Source organism: Chrysemys picta, chromosome 19 (genome assembly GCF_011386835.1).
Source record: "Chrysemys picta bellii isolate R12L10 chromosome 19, ASM1138683v2, whole genome shotgun sequence".
NCBI classification, from domain to species: Eukaryota; Metazoa; Chordata; order Testudines; family Emydidae; genus Chrysemys; species Chrysemys picta.
Window position 1 is genome coordinate 3,273,578 of NC_088809.1, and position 27,649 is coordinate 3,301,226.

The following is a 27,649-nucleotide window of genomic DNA, read 5'->3' on the forward strand; positions in this document are numbered from 1 at the left end:
CTACCTTTAAATCTGCTATTGTGTGTCCAGGGAGGTTGAAGTGTTCTCCTACAGGTTTTTGTATATTGCCATTCCCAATATCTGATTTGTGTCCATTTATCCTTTTACGTAGGGACTGTCCAGTTTGGCCGATGTACATAGCAGAGGGGCATTGCTGGCATATGATGGCGTATATTACATTGGTGGATGTGCAGGTGAATGAACCGGTGATGGTGCGGCTGATCTGGTTAGGTCCTGTGATAGTGTCGCTGGTGTAGATATGTGGGCAGAGTTGGCATCGAGGTTTGTTGCATGGGTTGGTTCCTGAGTTAGAGTTACTATGGTGCGGTGTGTAGTTACTGGTGAGAATATGCTTCAGGTTGGCGGTTTGTCTGTGGGCGAGGACTGGCCTGCCACCCAAGGCCTGTGAAAGTGAGGGATCGTTGTCCAGAATGGGTTGTAGATCACTGATGATACGTTGGAGAGGTTTTAGCTGGGGACTGTATGTGATGGCCAGTGGAGTTCTGTTGGTTTCTTTCTTGGGCTTGTCTTGCAGTAGGAGGCTTCTGGGTACACGTCTGGCTCTGTTAATCTGTTTCCTTATTTCCTCATGCGGGTATCGTAGTTTTGAGAATGCTTGGTGAAGATTTTGTAGGTGTTGGGCTCTGTCTGAGGGGTTGGAGCAGATACGGTTGTATCTCAGCGCTTGGCTGTAGACAATGGATCGTGTGGTGTGTCTGGGATGGAAGCTGGAGGCGTGAAGGTAGACATAGCGGTTGGTGGGTATTCGGTATAGGGTAGTGTTAACGTGACCATCACTTATTTGCACAGAGGTGTCTAGGAAGTGGACCTCCCGTGTAGATTGGTCCAGGATGAGGTTGATGCTGGGGTGGAAGTTGTTGAAATCGTGGTAAAAATTTTCCAAGGTCTCCTTCCCATGGGTCCAGATGATAATGATGTCATCAATGTAGCGTAGGCAGAGAAGGGGCATGAGTGGACGAGAGCTGAGGAAGCGTTGTTCCAGATCAGCCATAAAAATGTTGCCATATTGTGGGGCCATGTGGGTGCCCATAGCCGTGCCACTCGTCTGGAGGTAAATATTGTCATCAAATTTGAAATAGTTGTGTGTGAGGATAAGGTCACAGAGCTCAACAACCAGTTGTGCTGTGGCATCATCAGGTATACTGTTCCTGACAGCTTGTAGTCCATCTGTGTGTGGGATGTTTGTGTAGAGAGCCTCTACATCCACGGTGGCTAGGATAGTGTTTTCTGGAAGGTCACCAATGCATTGTAGTTTTTTCAGGAAAGCAGTGGTGTCACGGAGATAGCTGGGAGTGCTGGTGGCATAGGTCTGAGTAGGGAGTCCACATATCCAGACCGTCCTTCAGTGTGAGTGCCAATGCCCGAGATGATGAGGCGTCCAGGATTTCTGGGTTTGTGGATCTTGGGTAGTAGATAGAACAAGCCCGGTCAGGGCTCTACAGGTATATTGATTTGTTCCTGTGTTACTGTAGGAGTGTCCTGAGTAGATGGTGCAGTTTCTTAGTGTTTTTCTCAGTGGGATCTGAGGGAAGTGGTCTGTAGAATTTGGTATTTACATACAGTTCTTTTTGTAATTTACATACAGTTCTTTAATTATTTATTTTATCTGCAGGCCATGCTTTCTTTATTACCCTGCCTATGCCAACACATTTGCTTCCTCTCTTGATACTTTTCAAAATGCTTTTTAGCTGAATGTATTCTCTGCTCTTCTGAAGATGACTTGTCCTACATCCAATATAGTGTTCTCCCCCTCCCTTCCCATTTTCCAACAAAAATTTTAAGTCTCTTCAATTTTCTTTACATTACTTTCCAATTTCCATGTTAACCCTGGCAGCCTACTAAGTATTTCTCATAATACTTTACTTTCTTCCTCTTTAAAGAATTCCAGTACTTCCAAGTAAATTCTTCCTGAATCAGCAAATTGGTTTAATTTACATGTATTAATGTAACTGGTCTATTTTTCTTCTTGCTACAAAATGTCAGTTTGACTTTCAGCCTGACCACCAGAAAATAATCACTATTAATTTCTGCTTCTTGACAGACATTGACATGTGAAGCGGTTATGTATTTTCCAATGAACATTGTATGTCCGACCTAATTTCCATTGGCTCCACCATATGATTTACTAATAAATCTGACCTCAATTTGTAGTGCTGGGTGCTCAAACAAAATGAATTGTCAAAGTGAAAGCCACAAATGAGCAAAGCAAAGATTTATGAAGACAATACTTTTATAAAAAGTTATTTGAAAACCCAGAATTATGGAATCCATTTCTTATTTCAGAAAGGACTAAAAATGGTAAGATTTTAGAAACCATGTTTTCCTATTTTTAATCATCATTTCTTATGCAATGTGCTTGACCACTCAACAATACACAAAAAGATAGTTATTTTACTTGGTTCACATGTGCATTCAAAGAGTCACTCTGAAACATAAGTAACATACCTGGTTTCTTCCTCTACGTTTGCCATAATTTCTTCGCACAAGGGCTTTATAATTCTCATTTTTCTTGGTCAAATAATAATACAAAACACAGTCTGGAACATTCTAAAATTAAAGAGGAAAAATCAGTTTCTGTAACTCAAAAGCCAAACCCTATTAAATACATTAAATATGATGTCATTCAACTATTTATACTATTCTAGTCACTGGATTCAGAGAAGTGTTAGAATTTTGTTCAGCAATTAAATTAATGCATACAAACAGGAAAAAACAGCTATCCTACAACATTAAACCTAAGCCCATGTATATTCATAATACCCTGCAGGTAGTTTATTCTTTATGATTCAACCCAGATTATATAATTAACAGTGGGAAAGCCTCCATTTATCGTAATAGCCATTAGTACTTGAGATGCTCTGTCAAACGTATCTTGATTGGTCCTAAATTGGGAATAATTTCTTACATAGGCTGTGCAGAACCTCAGCTCTGACTTAAAAGGCTGAAACCTCTCAGTGAAATACCACTGACGTTAATAGTGCAGATTCAGGATCTTAGAGTGAGCATGCTCGCAGGAAGAGTCAGTTCTGTTGCTAATCAAAAGGTGAGACGAACGGTTAATGCAACTTACCTATTTCAAACAAAACAACTTGCAAAATGCCCATTTACTTTTACTTTTTTATCCATGAAAGTAAACACTATTGAGCTTTGTTAGATGTTTAACATGCAACTTGTTTTGCATCATTGTTTTATTTCTGCTGACATATAATTACTGCCCTTGCAGCTAATAGGAGATTTGGTTTTGGAATAACTTAATTCCAAGAAGAGAAAATATTAGCAGGAAAAGTGACTTACATTAGAAAAGTCAGAGACCACACTTTATGTAGTGTTTACATTCTAAAAATGCCTTACCTTTCTTTCCAGGTAGGAGGCAATTAGACCAAAGTTCTTGGGATGTTGGACAAACCTTTTATAAAATCAGAAATTATTTTTAAATTCTGACAACTATATATAATCACATAAACAAAGAAGTCTTGCAAACAATTGTGTTCCATCAGGAACCCATTCATTTCCAAAAAAGAAGCTAGTTTAACCTAAGCGTGTAGTTTTCACATTACTGATTTAAGAATATTCAAATTAAACCACGCTATAGGCTAATATAGTTAAAAACTACAACTACTTGGCTTAATCATTTTAATCTGTTTAGTAAATTAAAACATCTTTTACAAAGTTTCCTGTCTAAAGACAAAGCAAAAAGCAGTAGAAATAAGCAAGTGGTTGATGCCTGACCCCATACGAAAATGCATGAACGAGTCTAAAGCTACGTAATATTCCATCCACACAGAGCATTCTGCTGTAGTAATCCGAGAGCCCTGGCTCCCTGATGAAATATCATCACATGAGTTTTTAACAAGAGTGAGCTGAAAATGAATATTGTTATTAATATTTACTATACACTTAGACATTCACCTGTCACTTGCAGTGTAATAAAAACAAAGATAAAAGACTAATTACTTTTCCTTAAATATCTCCTTCTCATGGTCTGTCCAGACATTCATGAACTGTCTGTCTTTATACACCTTCATGGGGTCCTCCATCAGACCATTCATATTAATAAACTTCACTCGTCTTTGTTCTGCATCAAACATCATGGGAGGAATGACAGAGAGCTGACGCATTTGTTTTTCGTTGTTCTATAGGCAAAATAAGACAAAGTTTCTATGAATGTTTATGGTTCCTATGTAATTTATTAAATGGTTCTAATGGGCAATACAGTACACAGATTCAGCCATCTTAATCCTTTCACACAATTCTATTTTTTCTCCTTCAGAAGTTGTGGCCATCCCAATTAATATTCACATAACTAAAGGGGATGAAGGAATAGAACTACACATCATTAACAGCTGTTATAACAACAAAGCCTTTTAAAAGGAAAGGTTTTCAGGAGTCTCTTACAAGTAGGGAGAAATTAGATGTCAAAGGAAAGTTTCACACCCTAGATCTACCACAGCAGAGGTGTGACGGTGAGGTCTAGACCCTAAAAGGAAGATACATGAGAGCAAAGATCCAGGTCGTGATAAAACTCAAAGGGCATCTTGAACTAATCTAAAACAAGCTCATAAAGGAAGAAAATCCACAGTGGATTATCAACATCTGAGTAGAAGGGTCAAATAAATAATTTGCTGCATTGATAAATTGAAACAAACAATGGCCTCACCTCCTGCTCAGAGAGTCCATCAATGATTTCAGAAATCTCATGTTCACTTCTAGCAATAGTTGCTGAAAGGCCAGCCCCTCTTTGGCCAACCCTAGTTTTTGAAAAAGATCCATATGTTGAGATTTCATATGAGAAAACATTTCAGATTAGTTTAAATATAGCTCATTTGGGAGACAGGTAACTAGAAAAGTAGCATCACAGAATACCCAATATAGATTAGCCATTTAAAAGTGCAGTGTATAATGAATTTTAGATGTGGACTTGGGAGGCCTCATGCTCAGCAAGAAGGCACACAGTAGAATTTCTGGCGTCAATACTACAAGAATCAGAGAAGTTTTATCATCACTTCAGGGGGAGCAGTTAGGCCAAAGATGAATGCTTTTGAAAATCCTACCTTACACACACACACACTTATAGTTAAGTATTAGAATTGTTATAGCAGTGGTATGGAAATTGTTTTGTCCTTAAACAATGCATTCTGCAAAACAGTTTCTATTTCACAAGAGAGACCTGGGAATATGATCAAATTTGCCTTGCATAGATTTAGTCAATTAATTACTGAAACAAGTAACTACTAATGCTCACTTTACTAAAGAAAAAATATTGTAATTTTTAATTTTAAGAGGTGTTATAAATTGCAGACCATTTTCCAGTTAGTGTTCTCTCAACTAAAAATCACACGAATCTCTCCAGCAAGTGGACTTTTTGATAGAGTCAATATTTTAAAGTTTAAGTCACTAGAACATGTGCAACAGAGAACAATCTGGCCCCAATAGCAAGATGGACAAAACATCCTAATGGGCCTTTTCCATCACTAAAATATTAATGAAAGCAGTCAAATTTATTAAATTGGGTCCAAATACTAATTGGGTCTTAACTGAGGAAGCACTTACAGACACCAAGCATAGGCAAGGATCCCATTATGCTAGACACTAAAATACATAACCAAAAGACAGTCCCTGCCCCCAGGAGCTTAAATACTATTTATACTTGGATTGTATCTTTTTTTTTTTTAAATAGCACTCAAAAATAGAAGCCTCTTATAGGTAATCGTTAGTAATGCAATAATTTGCTTTCCCCTGTCCTCTCCTTGATCCACTGGAGTCCAGAGCAGGGGACCCCAAGAATACACTATAAGACTTGTTGGCTTCTGCAAGCTTTTTCTGAGGTCATGGAAGTAGATTGTTTAGGAGAGAAGATGGGATGAATTCTTTATGGGTCTGGAAGATTTAAGTCTATTTTTCTGAAGTTTAAGTTTAAGTTTTTGAAATTGTTTTAATATACCTAGAGAACCCAGGTGCAATGGAAAATATCAAACAAACTTGGTCTAATTCTATTTTTAAAGCATTTTTAAAAAAATTTAAACCCACTGTCTACAAGTACTATATAACAACGGTCATACTCCCCAAAAAAGTGACTTGCATTGTATTTCTCCTACATTGTCCTCTATGTACAATTTTTCTTAATCTTAATCCAACAGATATCTCTTAAACAGCAAGGTGTTAAATTACATCACTATTTCAGTAACCACAGCTTCCTGACAGATGAAACATATGTAAAACTTGCTATAAGTCACTTAATAAACATAATTTAATTAAAAAAAAAATCATGTAATCTTTGTCCTTTGTGTGCATTAGTCTAGTGAACATCAATTGTCATGAGACACAAAGGAACGATACAGACATCTGACAGAAAAATATTAGCTACAAATTGACTTCTAGGCCTGAAATTAAATTTCCCCATGCAAAGCTGGAGCTCTGCCCATAACTTATAAAATTAAGGTCCACTTCTGCAAATGCTTATCCATGTGAATAGCTATCCTCATGCAAGTACTCTCACTATTACAACCTATCCTTCAAACTAGCCATTATCAATTAGCCAATTTCTTATAGGTTTCATGGCAGGAGTGAGGTTTGATGATGGATTTGAAGAGCAGATGACAGGGAACAAGAAAAAAAGATGAAAGAAGGTAGAGCAGTCTAAGATGCCAGCAAACAAACTAATGAAGCTGGAATTGTTGGCAAAACAGAATGGGGAGATATGGTAAGAGACAAGAGTGGATAAGCAGTAAGGGCAAAATTGTGAAGGTCCTTAAAGGTGAAGGGAAGTTTGAACCTGATGCCATGAAACCTAGGGAACCAATAACGGGATGTGTTCAGTTACAGAACAATCTGTCATTTCACTTTGCCCCATAAACGGAGAGTCTAAAAGAGATGTTTTCAAAACATTATACTGGAGACAAGTGAAAGACTTACCATTAAGCTGATGCATTTTGTATTTGATAGAATTTAGAAACAAATCATGACGGTATTTTAGAGGAATATTTAGATGTGGTATTACCTTTGAAATCGTTCTTGCTGTTCTCTTTGCTTTCGGATTTCTGGGAACTGTTTCTCATAGTACTCTCTTGTTTTACTTTCTTTAGCTTTCCTGCGGGGATTATTTTCTATCCTGTCTACTTTCTTCTCCCATGCCTCCATCAGTTGATCATAACGTTGACAGATTTTCTGTTCCTGTTAAATTCCAAAAATAAAAGTGATGGAATTAACCACCAATAAACTATCAGTATTTCACTAACCCAGAGCTCTGATATGTTGCCTTACAAGAGACACTGGGTTCAGATATGCATACAGGAGATTCCTACCAGCCTGATGGCTCTTTACTTTATAGGTGATGTGCACAATTTTAAGGAGGTAGGAGAAGTGGCTTCATCACTGTCAAAATAATTCCTGCAGATTTAATTATTTAACTCGATTCTTATATGGTGCACATCTCTGTGGTATTTGAGAAATGTTATTGCTGGTTCTTCGGTAACTGATGTTGTCCATACCAAGGTTTTTGTGTGTGTTGTCTGCTAAGGGGATGGGATTGGAATAAGTGAAATATACCCTGACCTCAGTGTCAGGAAAGGAATGGCTGCCCCTGGAAAACTAGAGCCATCTGAAGGAAAGAGTGCTGTAAACGCAAAGAGATTCCAGGATGGAGATGAAGTGATGTTTAACGTCTTTCATTTATTTAAAAAGTGCTGTTTCAGACATCATGCAAAGCCAAAAAGGATGTCACTCCCTATAATGGATTTGCAAAACAGTGCTCTGATAACACTGGTATCTAACATACACACACTGGAGTAAAAATGCTTTCGGACTTTAAGACTAAAGTTTTGAATGATGTTTTCTCCCTTCACCAATAGTTACTATATAGGGAAAGGAGTTTGGGGAGGGACCTGCCATGGCAATTACAATAAAACATTGGGAACTGATCTTAAGCCTTTTTCTTTTTTCTTTTTTTTTTTAAGCATTTAAAATTTGGATTGCTTGTTTGCTATTTCACAGAAAGTTATCTAAAAATTCTCATTTACTTCAAAATGAAACGCCTAAGCTTTATCATACAGTCATTTTATTAATTGGATTCCCAATCACATAAATAGGAATTTTGATTCACAGCCTTAATTTTCAAGTTCATCTGGATTTAGAGGGTACTAACAAGTAATTTAGGCCTAAAATTTAGGTTTTGGATAAAAAGGGTTTTTCATAAAAGAAGAAAAAAAACTGTCTGAATTCTCTGCAGTATTTGTAAACCAAAACCTTGCTGTTTTGTGCTCGAACCTGAGACTGAGAAAGCGAAATTGACTAGTTTATTTTCATCACCCACAAAAAATTAAATGCAAAAAGTAGAGAAACAGCATAAAAAGTAAAGAGTGAAATAGAGAAGAAGAATTTTTTTTAAATAATCTCAGATTTTACTAACACCACAGGTACAGAAGTTAGTTTTACAAATGTATTTTAACTTGCCTTCATCTCTTTAAGTTTAGGTTAAGGAGGAGAGCATTTAAAAATTAAAACTGGAGTATGTCATTCAGTTTGGGAAACTCTGCTGGTGAGATACAGTAACTCTTACACTGTTCACCAATGAGTTGTCTGGTATTTATTCAGAAAGTGTTACATCAACTGATGTAACACATTATGAAATAAATTTCTCCCCCAATGGATATAAGATTTCCAACATATTTACTCACTTTCTAGCAGCAGTATATAGATGCACAGTAACTCGAACAGAAAAACATTTCATTCATGCACAAGCTACCAAGTACAAATGCAGCCCTTCCACTTCAGTCTACATGGATATTCTTGAAGCCACTAATATTTCTGACATAGCCTACTGCTAAACACAAATATGCAAAGAATACTAACATTAATCTGGAATGTGCAGATTTATACAAAACTGATTTTTGAACATACATGTAAACAAGCATTTGAGTCAACATGCCCAACTGGACACTACATATTTGTCAATACTCTGACTTCCACAAAGATATTGCAGCATTACCCTTTGTTTCCTTGCATGATTTCTTCTCTTAAAAAACAAAATCAGCTTTTTCCTCATCACTTGGTTTCTAGAAAACAGAATTGGAAAAAAGAGTTTAAAGTTACATTTTAACCACAGACTTTAGCAACATCAGGGATCTTCAAAAGAAGTTACTGAAAATATGGATGGTTGATTCATGTAACGTTTCTTTTTCTTGCTTGAACCTCAGAAGATGTTTGATATTGCAGAAAAAAAGCCATAAAACTAAAATCTATTATATGCAACAGAAGCTCTCTCTGAAGCTTGGCCAAGAGACTGATTAAGAGGATCCCAACCAACCTATGTAAGCCTAGGATTCTCCTCAGCACAGATGGACAGGATTGGACTAATCATTGAATATGGCAAAGTTCTGATGGCTTTGAAATAAGTGAAGGGCGTTTGCAACCCATTCACTCAAAGGTATAAGTTTACAGGTACATGTAATAATCACCTATGTCGTCGGGATTTGGGATTGGTACACAAAGCTAACTAAGCTGTGACACTGTTATATATTTTACTTTTTAATATATTATTCCTGAAAATTCAATGTCCCTTGTACAGAGTTTTTTTATTATTATTATTATTCTAAGGAATCTAGTTTTTGTAATTTTGTCTTCTACATTTAAAGATATAGATAAGATGAAAAATTCTTAAAAATTCACTAGCTTACTCATGGTCATATGCACGTTCCAGACTCACTGAATGTTAATTTTTTCATAACATTTGCAGATATATTCTTGAATTTCCTCCCACATGTATAAAATAACTTTCTGCTTTGCAAATTCTACTATTATATTTCACTTTCAATACTGTTTTCCACTTTGTATTTCAAGAAAATAAATACACAAAACTTGCTTCTAAATACTGTAAGTTTAAAGTATTCTCTTCCAAACCATTCTCAGGCTAATGGGAAATTTTATATTGAAGTAAGAAACATCAGCACGCACACCAAACTGGGAAATGTTGGTAAGGCTGATTAGGAAATGGGATTTTTTTTTTAAATTATTAAAATGTAAGGGCTAAACTGTATCAGAGGTGGCTTATTTTTAGAATTCTCCACAGTATCTAGAAAGTAAATATCAAGGACCACCAGTTGCATATGCAAAAAAGATTTGCCTTCCAGAGAGCATCTTATGAAGAACGTACAGTTTATCAACAAGACCTATTCTGGCTTTACTACTGCAGGTAAAGTTAAGGTTGTCTCAAAAACTTCACGAATGACTTTTTCCAGAGGGCCTATATCTAAGTTATAAAATCCTGAGGCAGGCTACAACTTAAACAAAATCTTAATACATAGCCCAAAAAAGAAGCGCAAAATCGATCATCTAGTCTGACCTCCTGAATAGCACAGGCCATAGAACTCCCCCAAAATAATTCCTAGAGCAGAGCTTTTAGAAAAACATCTAATCATGATTAAAAAAAGACACAACAACAACAAGATGTATTTGATAGGAATGCCATTCATGGAAAGTCCATCAAGAGGTTTAAGTTTCCTAAACACTTATAAAATAGTTCCTGGAAAGCATCCCACTTCTCAATGCAAACAGCACCTTTCCCCAATTCACAAGACACTCAACAATTAAACAGAAAACATTTATATACCCAGCATATTACAAGCCATTGTATGTAACCTCAGGATATCCTAGCATCAAATATATTCATTATTTGTACAAATATGAAAGCCAGTTTTCAGTAAGCAAGTGACCTTACAAAAACCATTGCTAGAAAAGCATAATTTTGACTTTAAAAAAAAAATCTGTATTTTGGGGAAAAAACTCTTAACTAATACTAGATAAGTTATCACTGAACAATCTAATGAGCTTGGTCAGCATTGTAGATTTCAGCTACATTTGAAACTGCTTAGTCTTAGAGTTGCAGGTGCCTATTGTTCTACAAAAATCATGGAAGATTATTCTCCTTGAGTTTCCTAGGTCATGAGAGGTATCCTGCTAGAAGTATCACAGCAGAAAACAAAGTTCTTTGTCCCAGAAAACAGGTATAAATTGAAAGCAATGTGCACCCTCTGTGGAATCCCTCATGAAAATTACAGGTAGAGGAAGACAGAGGAATTGTATATGAGACTCTTCCTGTATAGGCACAGACTGTTTTGTTGTAAACTGAAAGGCACTCAGGTATTCCAAAATGTCACTGGAAACATGGGGCTAAAGCCTTAATCATTTTGATATAACGAGAGTTTCTGAAATCCTTCTCTATTTTAGTTATGGCATTTTGTAGAGAAAAGGAAGGCAATGTTGCCTTCTAGTAGGATGGCAGTACCATTGTATCAACATTTCCTTTCTTCACAGCCCGCTCACCATAATGTCTGCAGGGTGTTGAGAGAAGGGCTCAATACTGATTGGGCATGAAGCTTAAGATGATTAACCATGCTAAAGAATGATTTAGCCACATAAATGGTACTTCTTCAGTTCCTTACTGGATCATAAAGTATGAGGCTATTACTATTTTGACAAAGAGATAGCAAGAAATTAATGAATGTTAACTTTCAAAATCCATACTTTCTACCAGAAGACATAGCAGTCTACTTCATGCAGCTGAATTGAGTTTGTCCTAAGTAACAAATAGTGGAGAAGTGCAGCATGCAGTGACACAATTCAGAGCCTGCCACAGAAAACTTTTCCAAAACCTAAGACAAATAGAAATGTTTTCTTTTTAAAAAATTCCAGTGGGAAAAGTGTTTTTCAATCTTCTGCAGTATTTACAACCCAGGTGTTGCAGGATTGTTCTAGTACACAAAAACATGAAAACTGAATGGGCTAGAAATTGTCTATTTTCATTGAGCTAGCTAAAATAATTGAAAAGGAAAATGTTTCAAAAATCATAGAAAGCAAATGAGATTTTGAAGTTCCAATGTTTTCTTTGTTACAATAAAATGTAATGATATTGGTATATAAAAATAGGATGTTTTGCTCCAGGCCCTTTTAAAACAGTAAGATTACAAGATGTTTGGTACTTACGTTTTGATGTTTTCATGGTACACCTTTGTGTCTGATGGTTGGTTGTAAAGTGGCTACAAAATGGATTGGCATATAAATTAAGAACATTACACTTGTGTTTAATTCTACAAATACACAACATGTTAAAGCAAATAGAATGCCCAATCTGTGAGATGCAGTGACCAAAAATGAACAGGAGTTAGAGGTGCTCAGCAACTCACAGAAAGGTTTCTCTAGGTCACTGGATTTAGTCTGATCCTATAAAGTGATCACTAGCCTGAAGAATTCATTTTTAAATAAAGATGACTCAAACACTTTAAAAACACTTGTATTTCAAGTTTATTAAAATTTGCTTACCAAAAATTACTGACTGAGTCAGTCAAATCACGGAACCCTTGATTCAGCAGTGTACCTATGTATATGCTTAAGTCACACTGAAATCAATAGGACTGCTCAGGCTTTTTAAGGGTTACATGCTTACATGTTTTGCAGGAATCAGGATGAACGTATGCATGTGCTTAAGTTCTTTAGTGAATTGGCCGAACAGCTGACAAGTTTTAAAAGAGATGCGTTTTAAGTAATCTTCAACAGACTGCTCCCATCAGGGGTTTGGGCTGCTAGCCCATTTTCAAAAAAGTTATAATACATCAGCCACTTAAAATTTCTGGCACATTATTAACTATATTGTCTCCCCTGGCCTGTGCCCATCATTTAATGTTTGGAAACATTTAAAGAATCGTCTTAGGGCATGTCTGCACTTACCAGAGATCACTCTGCTGATCGATCGCTGGGGGTCGATTTAGCAGGTCTGGTGAAGACCCGCTAAATCCGCGGCAGAGCACTCTCCAATCGACTCCACCGAAGAGTAACGTACAGTACGTCAGTGGGAGAGCAGCATCTCCCATTGACGCAGCGCGGTGTAGACACCGCAGTAAATTAACCCAAGCTACGCCGACTCCAGTTACATTATTCATGTAGCTGGAGTAGTGTAACTTAGGTTGACTTACCGCGGTAGTGTAGACAAAGCCTTAGTGAGTTACAGAAATGGACAGGCATACAAACCCTCAAGACCATATATAAAGTAAGTCAATTATATTAAGAAAAAATTCTTTTTTTTGTTGTTTGTTTGTTTGTTTTAAGTTACAAGTTTAAGTCATGCAATCATACTTTCTTATGTCTGTTCATCTTGGGAAAAGAATCATAAAGAAACTTACCAGTTCAACTTTTGGACCAAGACCTTCAAAAATTTTATGAGCTTCTTCTGCTTTTTTCTGTGAAAGATATTTTGTATAGTCTAAATATTAATGCAGTTTTATTCAGTAATAATGCAAATTGGACTGTCAAAACTATCTTTAACATCTTGCCCCAAGGTCAAAGACAAATTCCCCATCCACATTTAAGTCTCTCTTAACCTGCTTCTGCCACATTGCCTATAGTGAATCTGTGTAGCTCGAAAGCTGGTCTCTCACCCCAACAGAAGTTGGTCCAATGAAGGATATTACCTCACCCACCCATTCTCTATAGTGAATCAAGTTAACATTTATAAATTGCCTATGGTTATTCCCCAGACCTCTATGTACTTGTCTGACTTTAAGCTGTGAGCTCATCTATGCAGGAACCATCCTTCTTAGGTGTTTGGAAAGCAACTAGCACACACTGGGTCAGACTGCAAATAATTATCTGAAGGGGGGAAATGTGCTCCATAGCCAGAGAAGCAGGATTTAGAAAGGCTGGGTTAAAGCAATCATTATAAAGGTAAAGACAAGGAGCAAATATACAAAAAATAAGTCAACCCATATGTCCAATATGCCTTTTTTTAAAACTACACTTCACTACAGATTAACCCAACACATACACCCACAGTGCTTGGTGAAAGTGCAAAAAACTATCTTGTTCCTAAGGGAACAGAGTGAGTTACTCATCCAGCTTTCACAAGTTCATTTAATCCACCCATCCTTCTAAACCCTTTTTTTTTTTTTAGCAAAAAGACTATGAGACTATGCAATATACTTATTTTTAAGCTGCTTCCTCTCTACAAGTTATCAGTTCTATAAACTATTCCAGGGGGTTCACATGCCAGCAAAAATTAAACAAACAACAACAACAAAAAACAGAGGTTATTTTTAGAAAGTGTGCTCTGCTAAATTCTACTACTTTTCTACATGTACTATTCTGAACTCAGAAAAATGAAAAATATTTTAGAACCCACAGCTGTGCAAAGTAATTACATATCAGGAGAATGGTATAAAATTACCCTGGTATAAATGGTTTGTTTGGTCTCAAAACACATCTTGGGACTGAACTTTATCCCTCTTAGTTGAGTTGCATTCTCTAAGCACAGTTGAGTATTAAAATCAAGAGTTGTACCCTTACAATGTCCACCCTCTAACCATGATGCTGCAAAGGGGACTACCTTCTTGCAAAATTGCAGAAAAAAACCAAACAAGTATTGCATACACAAATGTCACAATATTTGTGAAGCAGGCAGCAAAAATAACTTGGTTATATCTGCACTCTGCAAAATGCATGCCAAGTTATGCACCATCAATATGCTTAGGATTGTACAAGACATACAATGAAGTCAGACCCTGCCCTTGCTGAGTTGAACAAATCTTTGATTTTAGAATTGTTAATATTTCAAATTCAACATTTCCTAAAAAATGTGATTGGGACAGAGGGTGGGAAGGAAAAGAACCTCAATCTTTGAAACATTAAAATCCTCACTGAAGAGGTCCACTGTTCTACATTTTCTTACTGTTTTAATTTATAAGAGGTATAAACACCTGTCTAGAGTTCTGAGACTCTCCACAACTATTTTAAAATGCACATGAAGTACCATTAAAAACATTAATATTTTGTCCATGTAACTAACTAAAACAGTAAGGCACTCTTAGTTACCCCCTATACTTATAGTCCCCTAACCCAAAAATCCCTAGGAAAACCAAGAAATGGACTTTGAGAGACCAGGGATCTGGTAGATCAGAGCTGCTGCAGTTTTGGTGTCACTGAAGTTCTGCTCTTTATTAGCCACTAATGCAGCATAAGCAGCTCTAAAAGTTTGCCCAAATATTTTATCTTTACATTCATCCATTCACCCAAATCCTTAAGTGTCAGAACTCAGACTTTTTAAAAAAAGGCATGGAACGCCATGTTACACCCCATATTACTCATCTACAAAATTTAAATGAGAATTTACCACTCAGTCAGGCTTGCCAGTATTTATGTGATTAAAGACAATGCAGGAGATCAAACTCCATGAGGCACTAAAAATGTTATCACAGGATCAATCCAGAGATTGGGGTCACACAGACTCATTTTCATTGCTTTTGTTTGTCAAACACCTTCAAGGCTCAAAACATTCTGAGATTCGGAATGAAAATCTCATGCAAGTATTTGTCATTAAAAGAGAAGTTACTATGTTCTGATTGAAAAATAATCAAAATGGTTAAAATATGAAAAGATTGCAGCATATTTAAAAGACTGAATCAGCGCACAATGAGGAATGTAGCACAATGTGTAAGATTATATATAATCATGCTCAGCCAACCAAATCTAAGAAGCAAGCTTACCCGATTTTCATCATAAATAATTTGGACAATACTGCGGTGTTTCTGTTCCACTGGAGGAGGGGAGACAGGCCTCTCTGGCTCTGGAGGTTTAGCAGCTTCTTCTTCGAGTTGTTGCTAAGAGACGAGAGAAAGAAAATCAGCCATCCGCACCACCTTACCCTAACCAGTAATTAGTCACCAGAGATAAAATATGCATCTGATCAACAGTTTGCTGTGCCTGTCATTTCATCATTTAATTTGCAAGGTATGAATGAACAGGGTTTAGTGCCAATAGAAGTGGCAACAAGACAGTATTTTTGCACTAATATTTGTAAACTAAACCTTTTTGAGGCGCACCCACATCTGTCAAACTGAAACAGGTCTGATTCAATTAAAAGCACAGTGCTGTGTTGTTGTTTATTAATAAACATATTTAACTTTCAACCAAAATATTAAAGCCAAGGAACACCAATTGTCTCAGGCAATACCCTCCAAAAAAGTTTGACAGTATATTAAAATAATATACTTAAAATTCTGGTTGCTGATATGCTTTTGAACTCCTTATTTGAAGCAAATCCTGTCATCATTATTCTAACAATCCACAACGATACTTCACGGCAGAAATAAGTTACTGAACACACACACACAAGTTTAAAAGGTTATAGTAACATCAAACAAATATATACAATATTTGTTTTTCACAGCAATTAACCTCTTGCGATTTGCCTCTCTCACCAAAACATTCCTTTATATATGAATCAATGTCAATTTCATCTTTGTGCTGTAAATATCCTTCCCTCCTGCAAGCCAGAAATATACAATAAAGAAAAACATACACATCCAATGTAATGGCTATGTCTACCCCCTTATACATGATTTGCTGTTATCGCGTTGTGTAAGAAATTAGCTTTTACGATTTTATAAAATACCACGTACAGAGAACAGGATCAAGTCCTAACTTTACAGTTCATTTAAAGTAGCTCAGAACTTACAGTACAGTTTTTTTTTTAAGTTTTAAGTCAGGGGTTCAATTAATGGTCCTATTTTAAAATAAATAGCTCTCTCTCACTCTCAAATCTGCATGACCAGTCACTGATTTTGTACCCAAGGAAGTGACAGAGGCAAATCACAAGTGATAATGTGTCAGTAAATATTGTAAGAGAGCCAGTCAAGTTCTCTTTTGCTGTTCTAATCTAAGGTCTAACAAGCTGGAATAAGAACTCATAAGACTGACTAAATGTTTCAAGACCATAATGCAGCATTTAGTTTGAAGTTGTTGCTCTTTTACTATATATAGCTATTGATCTAAGCAAATTTACAGCAGAATAGTTACAAAAGTCAATCCTGCATTAAATATATTGCTTTACTAAAAAAAAAAGTAAGATTTTAAAAAAATCATTCTTAAGATTAATGAATTCAAAATCTTAAAATTTAATGTTACCAATGTTTTTCTAAGTAGTTTTACTCTTAACATCTCTAGATTTATTTATTTATTTAATATATAAACAAGATTCTTGGAAAAACTGCCAGCATTTATGAAGTAGATCAGGAGTTCCCAAACTGTGGTACGCGAGATATCTCTGGGGGGTACATGGAGAAATTATGTGATGGTGGATTTTATTTATTGCATTTTCATAATAGGCTACTCAGATGAAACTTTAAAACTCTGTGGGAATTTGTTATATAAAATATGGTAGTTAATTTACTTCAAGATGTAACAATGAGAACATAGAGATGCTGATGTACACAGCCCTCACCTCCAATCATCATACAAAGCGGGTTCAGTCTAACTGAGCTCAGAACTTAGTGAGGTTTTTTTTTTTCAGTTGTATGTCACACTATAACTATATCTGTACATAACAGTGAAATATGGACAGATGGCTAAAGACAGATAGTGTTAAGAAGAAAAAGTATCAGTGATGAGAAGGGTAGGGGTATGCAGACAACTGGTAAATCTGAAAGTGGGTACGTGGGCAGCTGTTAGATCTGGAAGGGGGTACACAGTAAGAAAAGCTTGGGAACCTCTGAACTAGATTATTACATCCAACTCATTTAGAAGTTTATGTAGCACACATTGCTCACAGAACAAGCACTTTGACTCTTAAATTGTAATTAAGCAATTTGGTTTATTTTTGCGAACACTTTAATATTGTGCTCTGCCAACTGAAAACAAAAATAGCACTGGTTATGGTGTTCTCTGTAGTTGACTTACTTGCTTTTTCTTCAGTTTAAGGATCTGCTGTTCCACTTTTGCAATTTCTCGATCTACACGATCCATGCTCTGTATCAACTCTTCCTTTGACAGTTTTGAAGGTGATGCATTCTGGTCCTCTCCACAGGGCTGACCAGAGATTGGAGAAGATGGCCCTTCATGCTTGCCTCCAAAAGCTGGTTCCTTAAATAAACAAGGAACAATTTGATCATATTTTCTTACAGAATACTTAAAGACAGATAAATTAGTTATGTTACAATCGCCAGATGTAGTTTCAAATCTTAATTTATAATTGGACAACATTATGTATTAAGATAAAATTGACCAAAGCTTTCAGCCACTTACACTACTGCCTAGAATCATTTTAACACTGATAATTCTGAAGTTAAATTTAAGTTTCTAAAAGTACTCAGTTTTTCCTGTCATTTTTACTTCATACAGCCCTGGAATTAACAAAAAGATCACAATCTTAAAAATTTTAGTTTCTATTTACAAGTATAGGGCCCCATTAGGGCCATCTTCAACTCTTCACGGGCATTCACGTTAAAGAGTAGATCTCTGAAGACATGTTTAAAGATAAACATGATGAACTCTTGAATGCACTGATGACTAAGGGCAGGTCTTCACTACCCGCAGGATCGGTGGGGTAGAGACTGATCTATCAGGGATTGATTTATTGCGTCTCATCTAGATGCGGATAAATCGATCCCCGAACATGATCCCCGTCAACTCTGGAACTCCAGCTCACGAGAGGCAGAAGCGGAGTCGACGGGGGAGCAGCAGCGGTTGACTCGCTGCCGTCCTCACGGCCAGGTAAGTCGACCTAAGATGCGCTGACTTCAGCCTCTCAAAGTCTTTCATGCAAAGTCACAGAAGGGCAACACTTTTCAATTAAATAAATAGGCTGCATTCTAGGCCTATTATATTTCCAAATGCAAGGAATTGTCTTGGAGATTTGCAGAGGGAAAGGCATTTCAGCTGTTTTGTTGGTCACCATCTGCTGGCAGTTTAGGACTGGAGCAGAGATCACTACACTAATACTTTTTCAACAGAAACCTACATATAATATTGCTGAAGTTATGTTTTTTTAAATTAAACTCAAGTGGCAGCTATAAGTTGAGTGTTCCAACATTCTGTACTAGAAACAATTAACCTTCAAGCAGATTATGCAACTTACTGGGATGGTGGTGGTGGTTTTTTTTTTACTACTCCTACACATAGCTAGTGAGCACACTACTATAACTTGCAACTATACTTGTGAACAAAAACAGGTTTCTAAAAAGTGAGCAGTCAATATTTAAATAGCTCATCACAGAAATGGTGTAATTTGATCATTTAAAAATTGTAATACTATTTTCAGCCACAAGATCTTTAAAATAGTCATCTAATCAATTTTCTAACATATTAAGGCACACCTTCAATATTGCAACAAAAACTGTCTTTACCTTCTTAATATCTGCAGATCGCAATCCCTCCTGTAGAGGATGTACTAAAGGCAGGACAGCCGTACTAACACGCTGAAAGTGGGAATCTGAAACTTGTTCAAGACGTGGTCGCTTAGATTCCAACGAATCATGATCAGTCTGTGACGGACCTGGGTGAAATTGCTGCTCATAGCCAGTTCTCCTTTCCTGAGGCCTAAGGAACAAAAGAGATTGTAAAAACAATTAAATTAAAAATATACATTATCAAAAAAAATCTATATGGTGCATAATTTAATTGTTGTATCCCATTTCCAAGACTATAGGAAAGAGTGTCACAAAACTCTTTCTAAATAGTGAGGAGGGCAAAAGTTTTTAAGTGGTATATTGCAGAAAATTGGCTTTTATTTTTAAAGTGGATTTTGACTAAAAATTAATTTAAGCCCACAAACAGATCATTTAAATGCTCATCACTTCATAGCAGACCACAAAACTTCTGCCATTACTACAAGTATATCTCAAAACAGGTTTGGGTCCAGAAAGAGCATCAAAAAGACTTCACATCGGTAAGTTTAGTATTGCATTCCACAGAATTATGCAAAAGCACAGTAGTTCAATTATTTTTTTTCTTCTGAAGAAATTTTAAATACATATCTAAATTAGTAACTGAAGTTATCTGGAACTTGGTCTACATCATACTCTCAAGTTCAAGTACTTATCCGTAGTGCTCTACCGTCTATGTTGGGGGCTGGGAAGGGATTTAGTGACTCTTCCTGCTCATTTTTTTCCAAAGCAAAATAGCAACATCACTAGCTTCGTTGCAGTGAATTACACAGGATGTCAGTAAGATCTCTCATATGCTTCACCACCACCTCAGAAGATTTCACTAGAAGAGATGACAGTGGCTTCCTGTATTTTGCCAAAACTGGTGAATGAGCTTTTCACAATTTGAGAACAGTGGTTTGTCCTTTTACCTGCTGTCGGTTATCAAAGCACTCTAGTACTTAGATGGCACTAAACCAAATCCAGCTGTCTTCTTTGTAAATTGCAAGATGAAGACAACTAGTTAATCTCAGACCCAGTATTTGGGAATTATTTCTGGGAATATTCCAATTTAGCATCCAGAATCGGGGAGCTATTCATTTATTTTACACACTAAATATCACCAGAGCAATGATCAGCACAGACCACTTCTGATCTGTGATCAGAGTGAGCCATGAGCAACACTGCATCTGAAGTAGTGTAAGTGCAAGGCAGGAGTACAATTTCACCTCACTGCAAGGAGTATCATATGCATACCTCTGTGCATCAGAATGTGATTATACCAATGAGTGAGTAAAACAATCACAATACTTAACTTTCCCCTACACAGTTGGGCATTCTCAGTATCTAAAATGTATTCAGATAATTAAAATCTCATTCAGATCTGTGGCTGAATTAATCTTTATAATTATTTTCAAGTCTGGTATTCAAAGCACACCGCATACCTCTTAGTTGTAAATCCAGTTAAATACAATTATTTAATAAACGTTAATCAGTATTTAGCTGACATTTACTGCCTTAAGTTACATCAGTGCAAAACATATTTAGTTGCTATAAAGCAAACCGATTTTAATTTAAAAAAAAGACAGACAGCCGCTTTCATGACAGTAACAGTCAGCTATAGCACTGCAATATTAATCTGCTGGAGCCAAAACAGCAGTCATATCTATTTACCATACAAGCAGGACTAGTTTAATAAACAAACTTGCAAAACAGTCGCAAGAACATTTGACTCTGAACTATGTCAAGTGATGTACATTGTTTTATTACTTTGTTGCCAAAAATCACCACCAATTGCTTGCATTTTTGCCCCACATTTAAGTATTTTATACTGTTATGACAAATTAAACAACCCAACTAGCTCTGCTGCTTCTTACTTACCTAGACAGACAAATACCCTCTGCTGAATATTCAAGTGTATGAATTTTATCCCAGTGAAATCTAGGAAACATGATGGATAATATTCACACTGTGATGATTCTTTAATTTTGCTGTATAACTTCACTTGTCACTGTATCTCAAAGAAACAAACATTACACACTTATGGCCAAAATATTTCTAAAGAACTAGTTTGTGATATGCACGAGGGTTCTCAGTTGCTTGCTAAGAAAGTTGTTGGGAGAGGTGGGGGGAAGTGAAGCACAGGTGTCACTTCCTATCTAGGAAACAAACATCTTATTTAAGCCAAGTGGGCTGGGGAGTTGTGCAATGGGATTTAAACAAGGCAAATCTAAAATACTGTCAAATACCATAAACAAACCAATACTGTTAGTTAATGGAGAACCCTGTGCTTAATAAAGCTAAGTCCTTAAGCAAGAACTGTGGAAGCAGACTTTTTAATTATGAATATATACCTTTTATAAAGTCTGGTTCAACTCATAACAGATTTCTCTTGTATCTAAAAGAGAAACAGAATGCCCTTACCTGTCAGAGCCTGGGTGAAATTCAGAAAGTAAGGAAGGCCGTCGACGAAGTTGCTGCTGCTGCTGCTGCTGCTGCAAGAGTTGAGTTGCTTGACTGACTTCCAGATGAGAAGAACGATAATCAGGAACTGCAAACTCCTACATGAAAAATAGTCCTGACATTTAAGCAAGAATGAAAATTCAAAAGCTATGACACTGAGCCAAAGTACTCAGGAGATGAAGGAATCATGGTTTCTGAATAATTCTTGCAAATCAAGACCGGATTCTCTCAGCTTGCTTCAAGTCTTAAAATGACAAGTTTCTTTTAGTCATTTTTTGGATGGCCAAAAGAAATAGATTAGAGAAATAGAGTCATAAAATCCACTATCACAGTCGTCACAGGAATTGCAAAGTAATTTGGAGCCCAAAAGAGAGGAGGTCTGGTAATGGGGGCAATATAAAGAAAATAAGAGTGAAATTCACATACTCATTCCTAGTGAATATATTCAGACCTGTCTAGGGAAAAATGATTGCATCTATACACTGGCAGACACGTACAGTGACTAAATTAGACCAGGTTTGAGGTCCAAGACTCAATATGCTTAGTCCTGGACAAGTGCCAGAAGAGCTTTGTTAACCAAAGCTTGACAGATTTAAACTCAGAGATTATAAGAAATGAAAGCCCTGTGCCATATGAAAGCTTGGAATAACAACTTGCAAATGGTATGACATTAATATTTAGCTCCAGTTGTTCATGGGAGATTAGCTGCTACAATCACATGGGGACAGTTGCAAAGATGCAGTACAGATATTCTCAGGACCAGTCAGCTTTTAAAACCATTATTTTAGACATGATTGGAAAGAAAAAGTTTTATATCCCCAATACTGTATCATGAGTACAGAATACTATCCACTGAAGTATCAGAACTCAACATAGAAGTGGCTTTAAACTGTCCAGTTACCACACAAATTCTCCATTTTGAAAGATCCTTTGGTAAGAGCTAAAGTTTAAGGTTTCAAATAGATTTAAAAAAACAAAAGATAGGAATGTAATATTTTGAACGTTTTAGCAATTGTAAATGTTTACTTCTAAAGACATGTCACTAGCAATTCTTAACCAAATTCAATGACGACACCATGAAATATGCAACGGAATAGCCCCTCAATTTACCTTCATGGACCCAAGTCACAAACGCCACCACAGAAATATGTTTTTTGGCCTCAAGGGTATCAGTTTTCTACATTTGCAGCTCAAGATATTTTGAAATGTGACATTGTATTCAGCATGATACAGAACAGGCAAAGATGCGACCCATGGAGTTTACAATCAAAGGGAGGTCTAGGAGACACTAATCTAAACAACAACATTTATTCTAACATGGGTCTTTTTATATATTTCCATTTTCTTTAAAACACAATGAACACTCTCTCTTAACATACAAAATAACCCTCAACCTGCTCATTAGCCAGGAGATTTATCCTGCTTCCCACCAGTGACCACGGAGCACATAGGAGGCCAGATCTTCAATCCCTCGAGTCCCCTTTGCATTACTCCAGTGGTGCAACATGGACTCTAAGCTACATTAAGGCAGCAGCTGAGGATTTCCCTAGTGTAAGGGAACCCTGATATAGTGAGCCCTACACCAGTCCGTCCCAGCCGACCCAGCATGGGCACATCCTAGGGCAGGTTGGGGGTGAGTGAGGGCAAGGCCAGAGTGCAATTCATCTTGGTAATCCTAGCAAGCAGAGCAGCACTTTGGAGACCGCTATTCATGGACACAAGCGAGAGCTGCCCCAAGTTGAATAACTTGCCCCAAGGGCCAGTTTGGCTCCTGCTACCCCTCAATGATGGGCGAAGGGGGGGGGGGTGAGGAAATCAGTGGGAAAGTAGTATTGTAAACCCACATTACTCCCCCCACCACACATCCAGGTGTACTAAGTATTGCTTTGGCATACCCAGGGATCTAGTTCAATGTTCTTATAGGGAAGGAAGAGGAGGAGCTAGGCACTGGTAAGCTCTCATGGAGAGCTCCTGTGCCCCAGAGTAGAGACACTCCCTCCCTTCCTGAGACTGACCTCCTATGGCACTTGTAGGAACCATTCTGTCACAGCATTTGACAGGTCACTTTTTAACTCAGAAAACGTTATTAGATTTGTCAAAGATTATATAAAAGTCATCTCTGCACATTGTTGAAAAATTAGTGTTTCCATTGCATAGAAATCCAGCCTTTCTTCCACGCTGGCTACACCTAGTCTAGTAATTAAGCATTACTAAATTAAAAATAAGACCAAAAAAAGAAAATGATTTTCAATGAGTTCCTTGGGGATTGTGTGTTCCAATTAGGACAAAACCCACTACAAAAATAGAAAAGTTGTATTAATTTCACAATATATGGTACTATATTCAAAAGACATTTAAATCTTCTTGATTTTAATCCCAAGAGAGCCAAGCCAACAAACAGAAGATGTGTGCAATTTATAAAATCTAACGTTTTCAGCAAAAAAACGTTTTTGACCAACTATTTAGCAAACCAAAATTGGCAGCAGCTTTGCTCAGTGGTCAAAATGTCTCCTCTGTCATTCCACTCTGGTTTACACATATTTACATTTGAGTTTTCAACATTAAAAATAAATAAAAATAAAACCAGAGGAAGTGAGAATCAAAAAAGACTGCCTTATTTTAGAGAGAAGATTCTCTATTTGCCAAATATATATTGCTACTCCACTCACTTTGCACACTAAGACAAACTAACTAAACACTGAAACAGATAACATTTTTCTTGAGGGGATTTACAGAAATGAAAATAGGAAGTAGCACATAACTGACAATCTGAACATTTCACTTAGGATGCCTGCACGGTTTTAATATTTTGGTAGACTACTACTAATATATCACCATAACAGTCTTACCACCTTGGGCTGGGATCTCACCAGATTTCACAAATTACAGTGCTGCAGGAAGTAAGGATAAACTCAAACCCCTTTGACGCAATACCTCGTTATGGAGTTAGGGAGCAATATAATGCTGGAAGGGACACCTTTTAGATAAGGCATTAAAATACGGCCAGAAACATTTAAAACCATATATCCCACATTTTGTTTAATTAGAGGTATTAACCTTGGTGCACTGGCCAAATTCCATCGAAGGAAGACAGAACATAAGTATGTAAATTCCCCTCATCAGTTTTATTTAGGTTCAATACTCTGAAATTTCATTGTTTTTCAAAACATCCATGGCCTAGGATTAAGTAGGTAAAAATACACATTTGGCATGAGCAAAATACCCGAATGATAGGTTCAGGCTGTAATTTGCATGGTATCTGCTCCTTACCTGCTGATGTCGAGGGTTAGAGAAGGTGTACTGGACAGAGTGAGTAGGATAACGACTCTGTTCTGTGCTGAATGCTCCTTGGTTAGGAGGGTAGCCCGAACTTGACATTATCAGAGAAGGAGTCTTCACAAACTGAGATCAACACGAGCAAGCAATCATGTTTCTAGGAAACCGCCTAAAGGGGAAAAAAGAACACTGATAAGCAATGAAGTACCAGATGTACTTCCAACACATTATAACCATAGTCACCTAAGCAAAACAACCATTACCAGTAAAAGCTTCTCTACGCGCCCGATACATTTATTCAATAGGTTGCTCTAGTTTGAATCCTGTTAGCTGTTCTTAAATGGGCTCAAAAACAGAGGGGTCAGCATTAGCTACAAAAGGGTTTGAGAATTATATTGTCAGAGTACATCATTTTAACAGTCAATTTAATTAGAAAGATTTTACTTTTTAAATAGGTCACTTAAAGGAGTTCTTATATAGCCAAATGGTATGGTGGTAACTACCTTAGGATAAGGTGTAATGAGCTAAATTCACCTCTTTTCTTTGGGACTTTTTTTTTTTTTTTTTTTTGTAAATGGATATGAATGGTTCCATACTTCCTTATTAAGTGAATCTTGAGGCCAGATGGGTCAGTATTCACTATGTCACCAGTTCTATTGGACCCTACAAAAAGTTATTACTATTGAATGGCAGCTTGGCAGCCTTAGTTCTTAGGTAGGCAGGCACGCATAAAAGCCATTATTAAAAATGGCAGCCTTGTTAGCAGTCTCCGGCTATGTCTACACTCCACTCCAGTATGGACTACAGTGATGTGAATCGCAAAGTGCTCCAAAGTGTTGTACTCTTAATGCCCTGTGTAGATGCTGCTGGCACAAACTAAAACGTATCTAGTTTGCATAGAACCCACCCAAGACTGAGGCAATGCTTGTAGGAAGAAGCTTTGAAGAACTTGCCTTTTTTAAACACACATACAAACTCCATTACCGAGAACTTGACTGAAGCTAATGTAAAGCAGTCCACAGTCTTGGAAATTCTTATTGCTATTTGATATCCGAATAGCTATGGCAACAAAAAACTACCCACTTTCATCTGCAACTAGCCAGAAGAGCGTGCCCCCATCTGGGGGGGGGGGGGGGGGCAGAACTGGACATGGTGATACATGTACTTGTGACCTCTGTACTCAGTTATCACTTTCATCCAAGAACGAAGGCACACACCTTGAAATAATTCCAGCTGAGAAAATTCAGCAACCCATCTGTTTAGCAACATAAGTTGCCATGAACAACTAACCTAGTATTCTTATATAGTCTCTACAGTCTTAGTTGTTAAATACAAAACACATACACATGCCAGCCTTTTTTCCTTATTACCAATCTGTTGCCCAATGGTATATCTGTAGTATGTTGTTCCAACCTGTTTGACAAGTATGTTTCATGCGGTATGGATCTTTAGTTTTGCACAATATTACACATTAAGTGTTATGAGTACTTAACATAGCAGGGGGGAAAAAAGAAAGTGTTCATGCTTTTAAATACTACTTTAATCCACACGTGTGAGAGTACAGCTGAGATATAAAATCCTTGAATGCTTTTCTCTATTTCCTGATTTGTGGCTGTCTAAATGAGACTTAAAGTTGAATCCAAGGGATGCTTTCTGGGCCAAATCTGGCCCAGAATTTGGGTTTCTGAAAACAAAACTTCCATAAAACATAAAATCAATTTAAAAAACAAACAAATATTTAAAAAAAAGCTAGGTAGACATTCCATGGTAGCTTTGGCAACTCAAACATTGCATTGTGCTAGAGATGCACATGAGGCAATAGTCTGACAAAATGCAAATGAAACCTGACCACAAACTGACTTATCAAGGGAAGTGAATAGTCTACATTCAGTATCTCAGCTAAGTGAAATCATGGTGTAACAAACAGCATAAATGGGGGAGGAGGAAATCTGAATTTTTAAATTTCTGTTTTTAGTAAATTTATTAAAAATATATATTTTATTTGATCACATTCCTTTAAGGCATCAGGAAAACAAAAAAAGAAACAGGCAAAATAAAATTGTGTGTGAAAACTTACAGGCAGCACATCTTGTCTCTGTTGGTTGAGCAATGGCATGCAAAGATGCAAGTTTTATTAGGGGAACAGAATCTGCGAGTCTCAGGTTGAGAATGATGGAAAGAGATGGGGAGAGGTGTAGAGAAAAGAGGCATGACTATCCTCCCTCTAACTCCCTGATGGTGTTCAGACTCCATGGCAACATCAACAACTTTAGAAACTTCACATTGTACATGTGAAAATGCTCAGTCATTTGTTTTTTCCAGTGACTTCCTCATTGTGAACTAGAAACATGCCAACTTTCAAGCTCTCAAGCTGTAAAGCTATGTTTTATTATTGTCAAAAACAGGAGCGAGAGAAGAGGCTAGAGAAAAGAGAGGGGAAAAAAAAGAGGTTGCAGAAATAGCGTCAGGAGTAATCCAGGTCACAGTGAGCCAAGAGGTGGAGAATGGAGACCATGTCTACTCCACAAACTTTGGTCCACACAATTTACATCATAACACAGCCAATGAAGTTTGTACATCACCTGTGTACGTGCATACTTGGCTGATTGCATCCGCAATGTACGTACTCACCAGGAGTGCTTGCATGGATATAAAGCACGGTGCACCATGAGTAGGGTTATCCCAGTGTGCCATGCACTGCCATCTGGCAC

The 27,649-nt window shown here is 37.0% G+C and overlaps 1 protein-coding gene across 30 annotated transcripts in view; it reads right to left on the reverse strand.

The window, feature by feature from the left end:
* NCOR1 (nuclear receptor corepressor 1) overlaps positions 1-27,649 on the reverse strand; it is a 104,834-nt gene that overhangs the window by 58,799 nt on the left and 18,386 nt on the right. For 14 of the 30 annotated variants that reach the window (XM_065572886.1, XM_065572893.1, XM_008168982.4 and 11 more), the window contains exons 2-15: positions 24,933-25,107; positions 21,624-21,760; positions 21,081-21,140; positions 19,182-19,374; positions 17,737-17,919; positions 15,546-15,659; positions 13,191-13,247; positions 11,998-12,050; positions 9,005-9,071; positions 7,019-7,191; positions 4,679-4,769; positions 3,976-4,154; positions 3,373-3,427; positions 2,467-2,568 (exon numbers count right to left, since the gene is read on the reverse strand). In XM_065572886.1, coding sequence (XP_065428958.1) covers positions 2,467-2,568; positions 3,373-3,427; positions 3,976-4,154; positions 4,679-4,769; positions 7,019-7,191; positions 9,005-9,071; positions 11,998-12,050; positions 13,191-13,247; positions 15,546-15,659; positions 17,737-17,919; positions 19,182-19,374; positions 21,081-21,140; positions 21,624-21,760; positions 24,933-25,040 — 1,572 coding nt within the window. In that variant the 5' untranslated portion in view covers positions 25,041-25,107. Of the gene's footprint in view, positions 1-2,466; positions 2,569-3,372; positions 3,428-3,975; positions 4,155-4,678; positions 4,770-7,018; positions 7,192-9,004; positions 9,072-11,337; positions 11,426-11,997; positions 12,051-13,190; positions 13,248-15,545; positions 15,660-17,736; positions 17,920-19,181; positions 19,375-21,080; positions 21,141-21,623; positions 21,761-24,932; positions 25,108-27,015; positions 27,359-27,649 lie in introns of those variants that run through there. The other 16 variants (XM_065572903.1, XM_065572899.1, XM_008168983.4 and 13 more) reach the window with 6 other exon arrangements.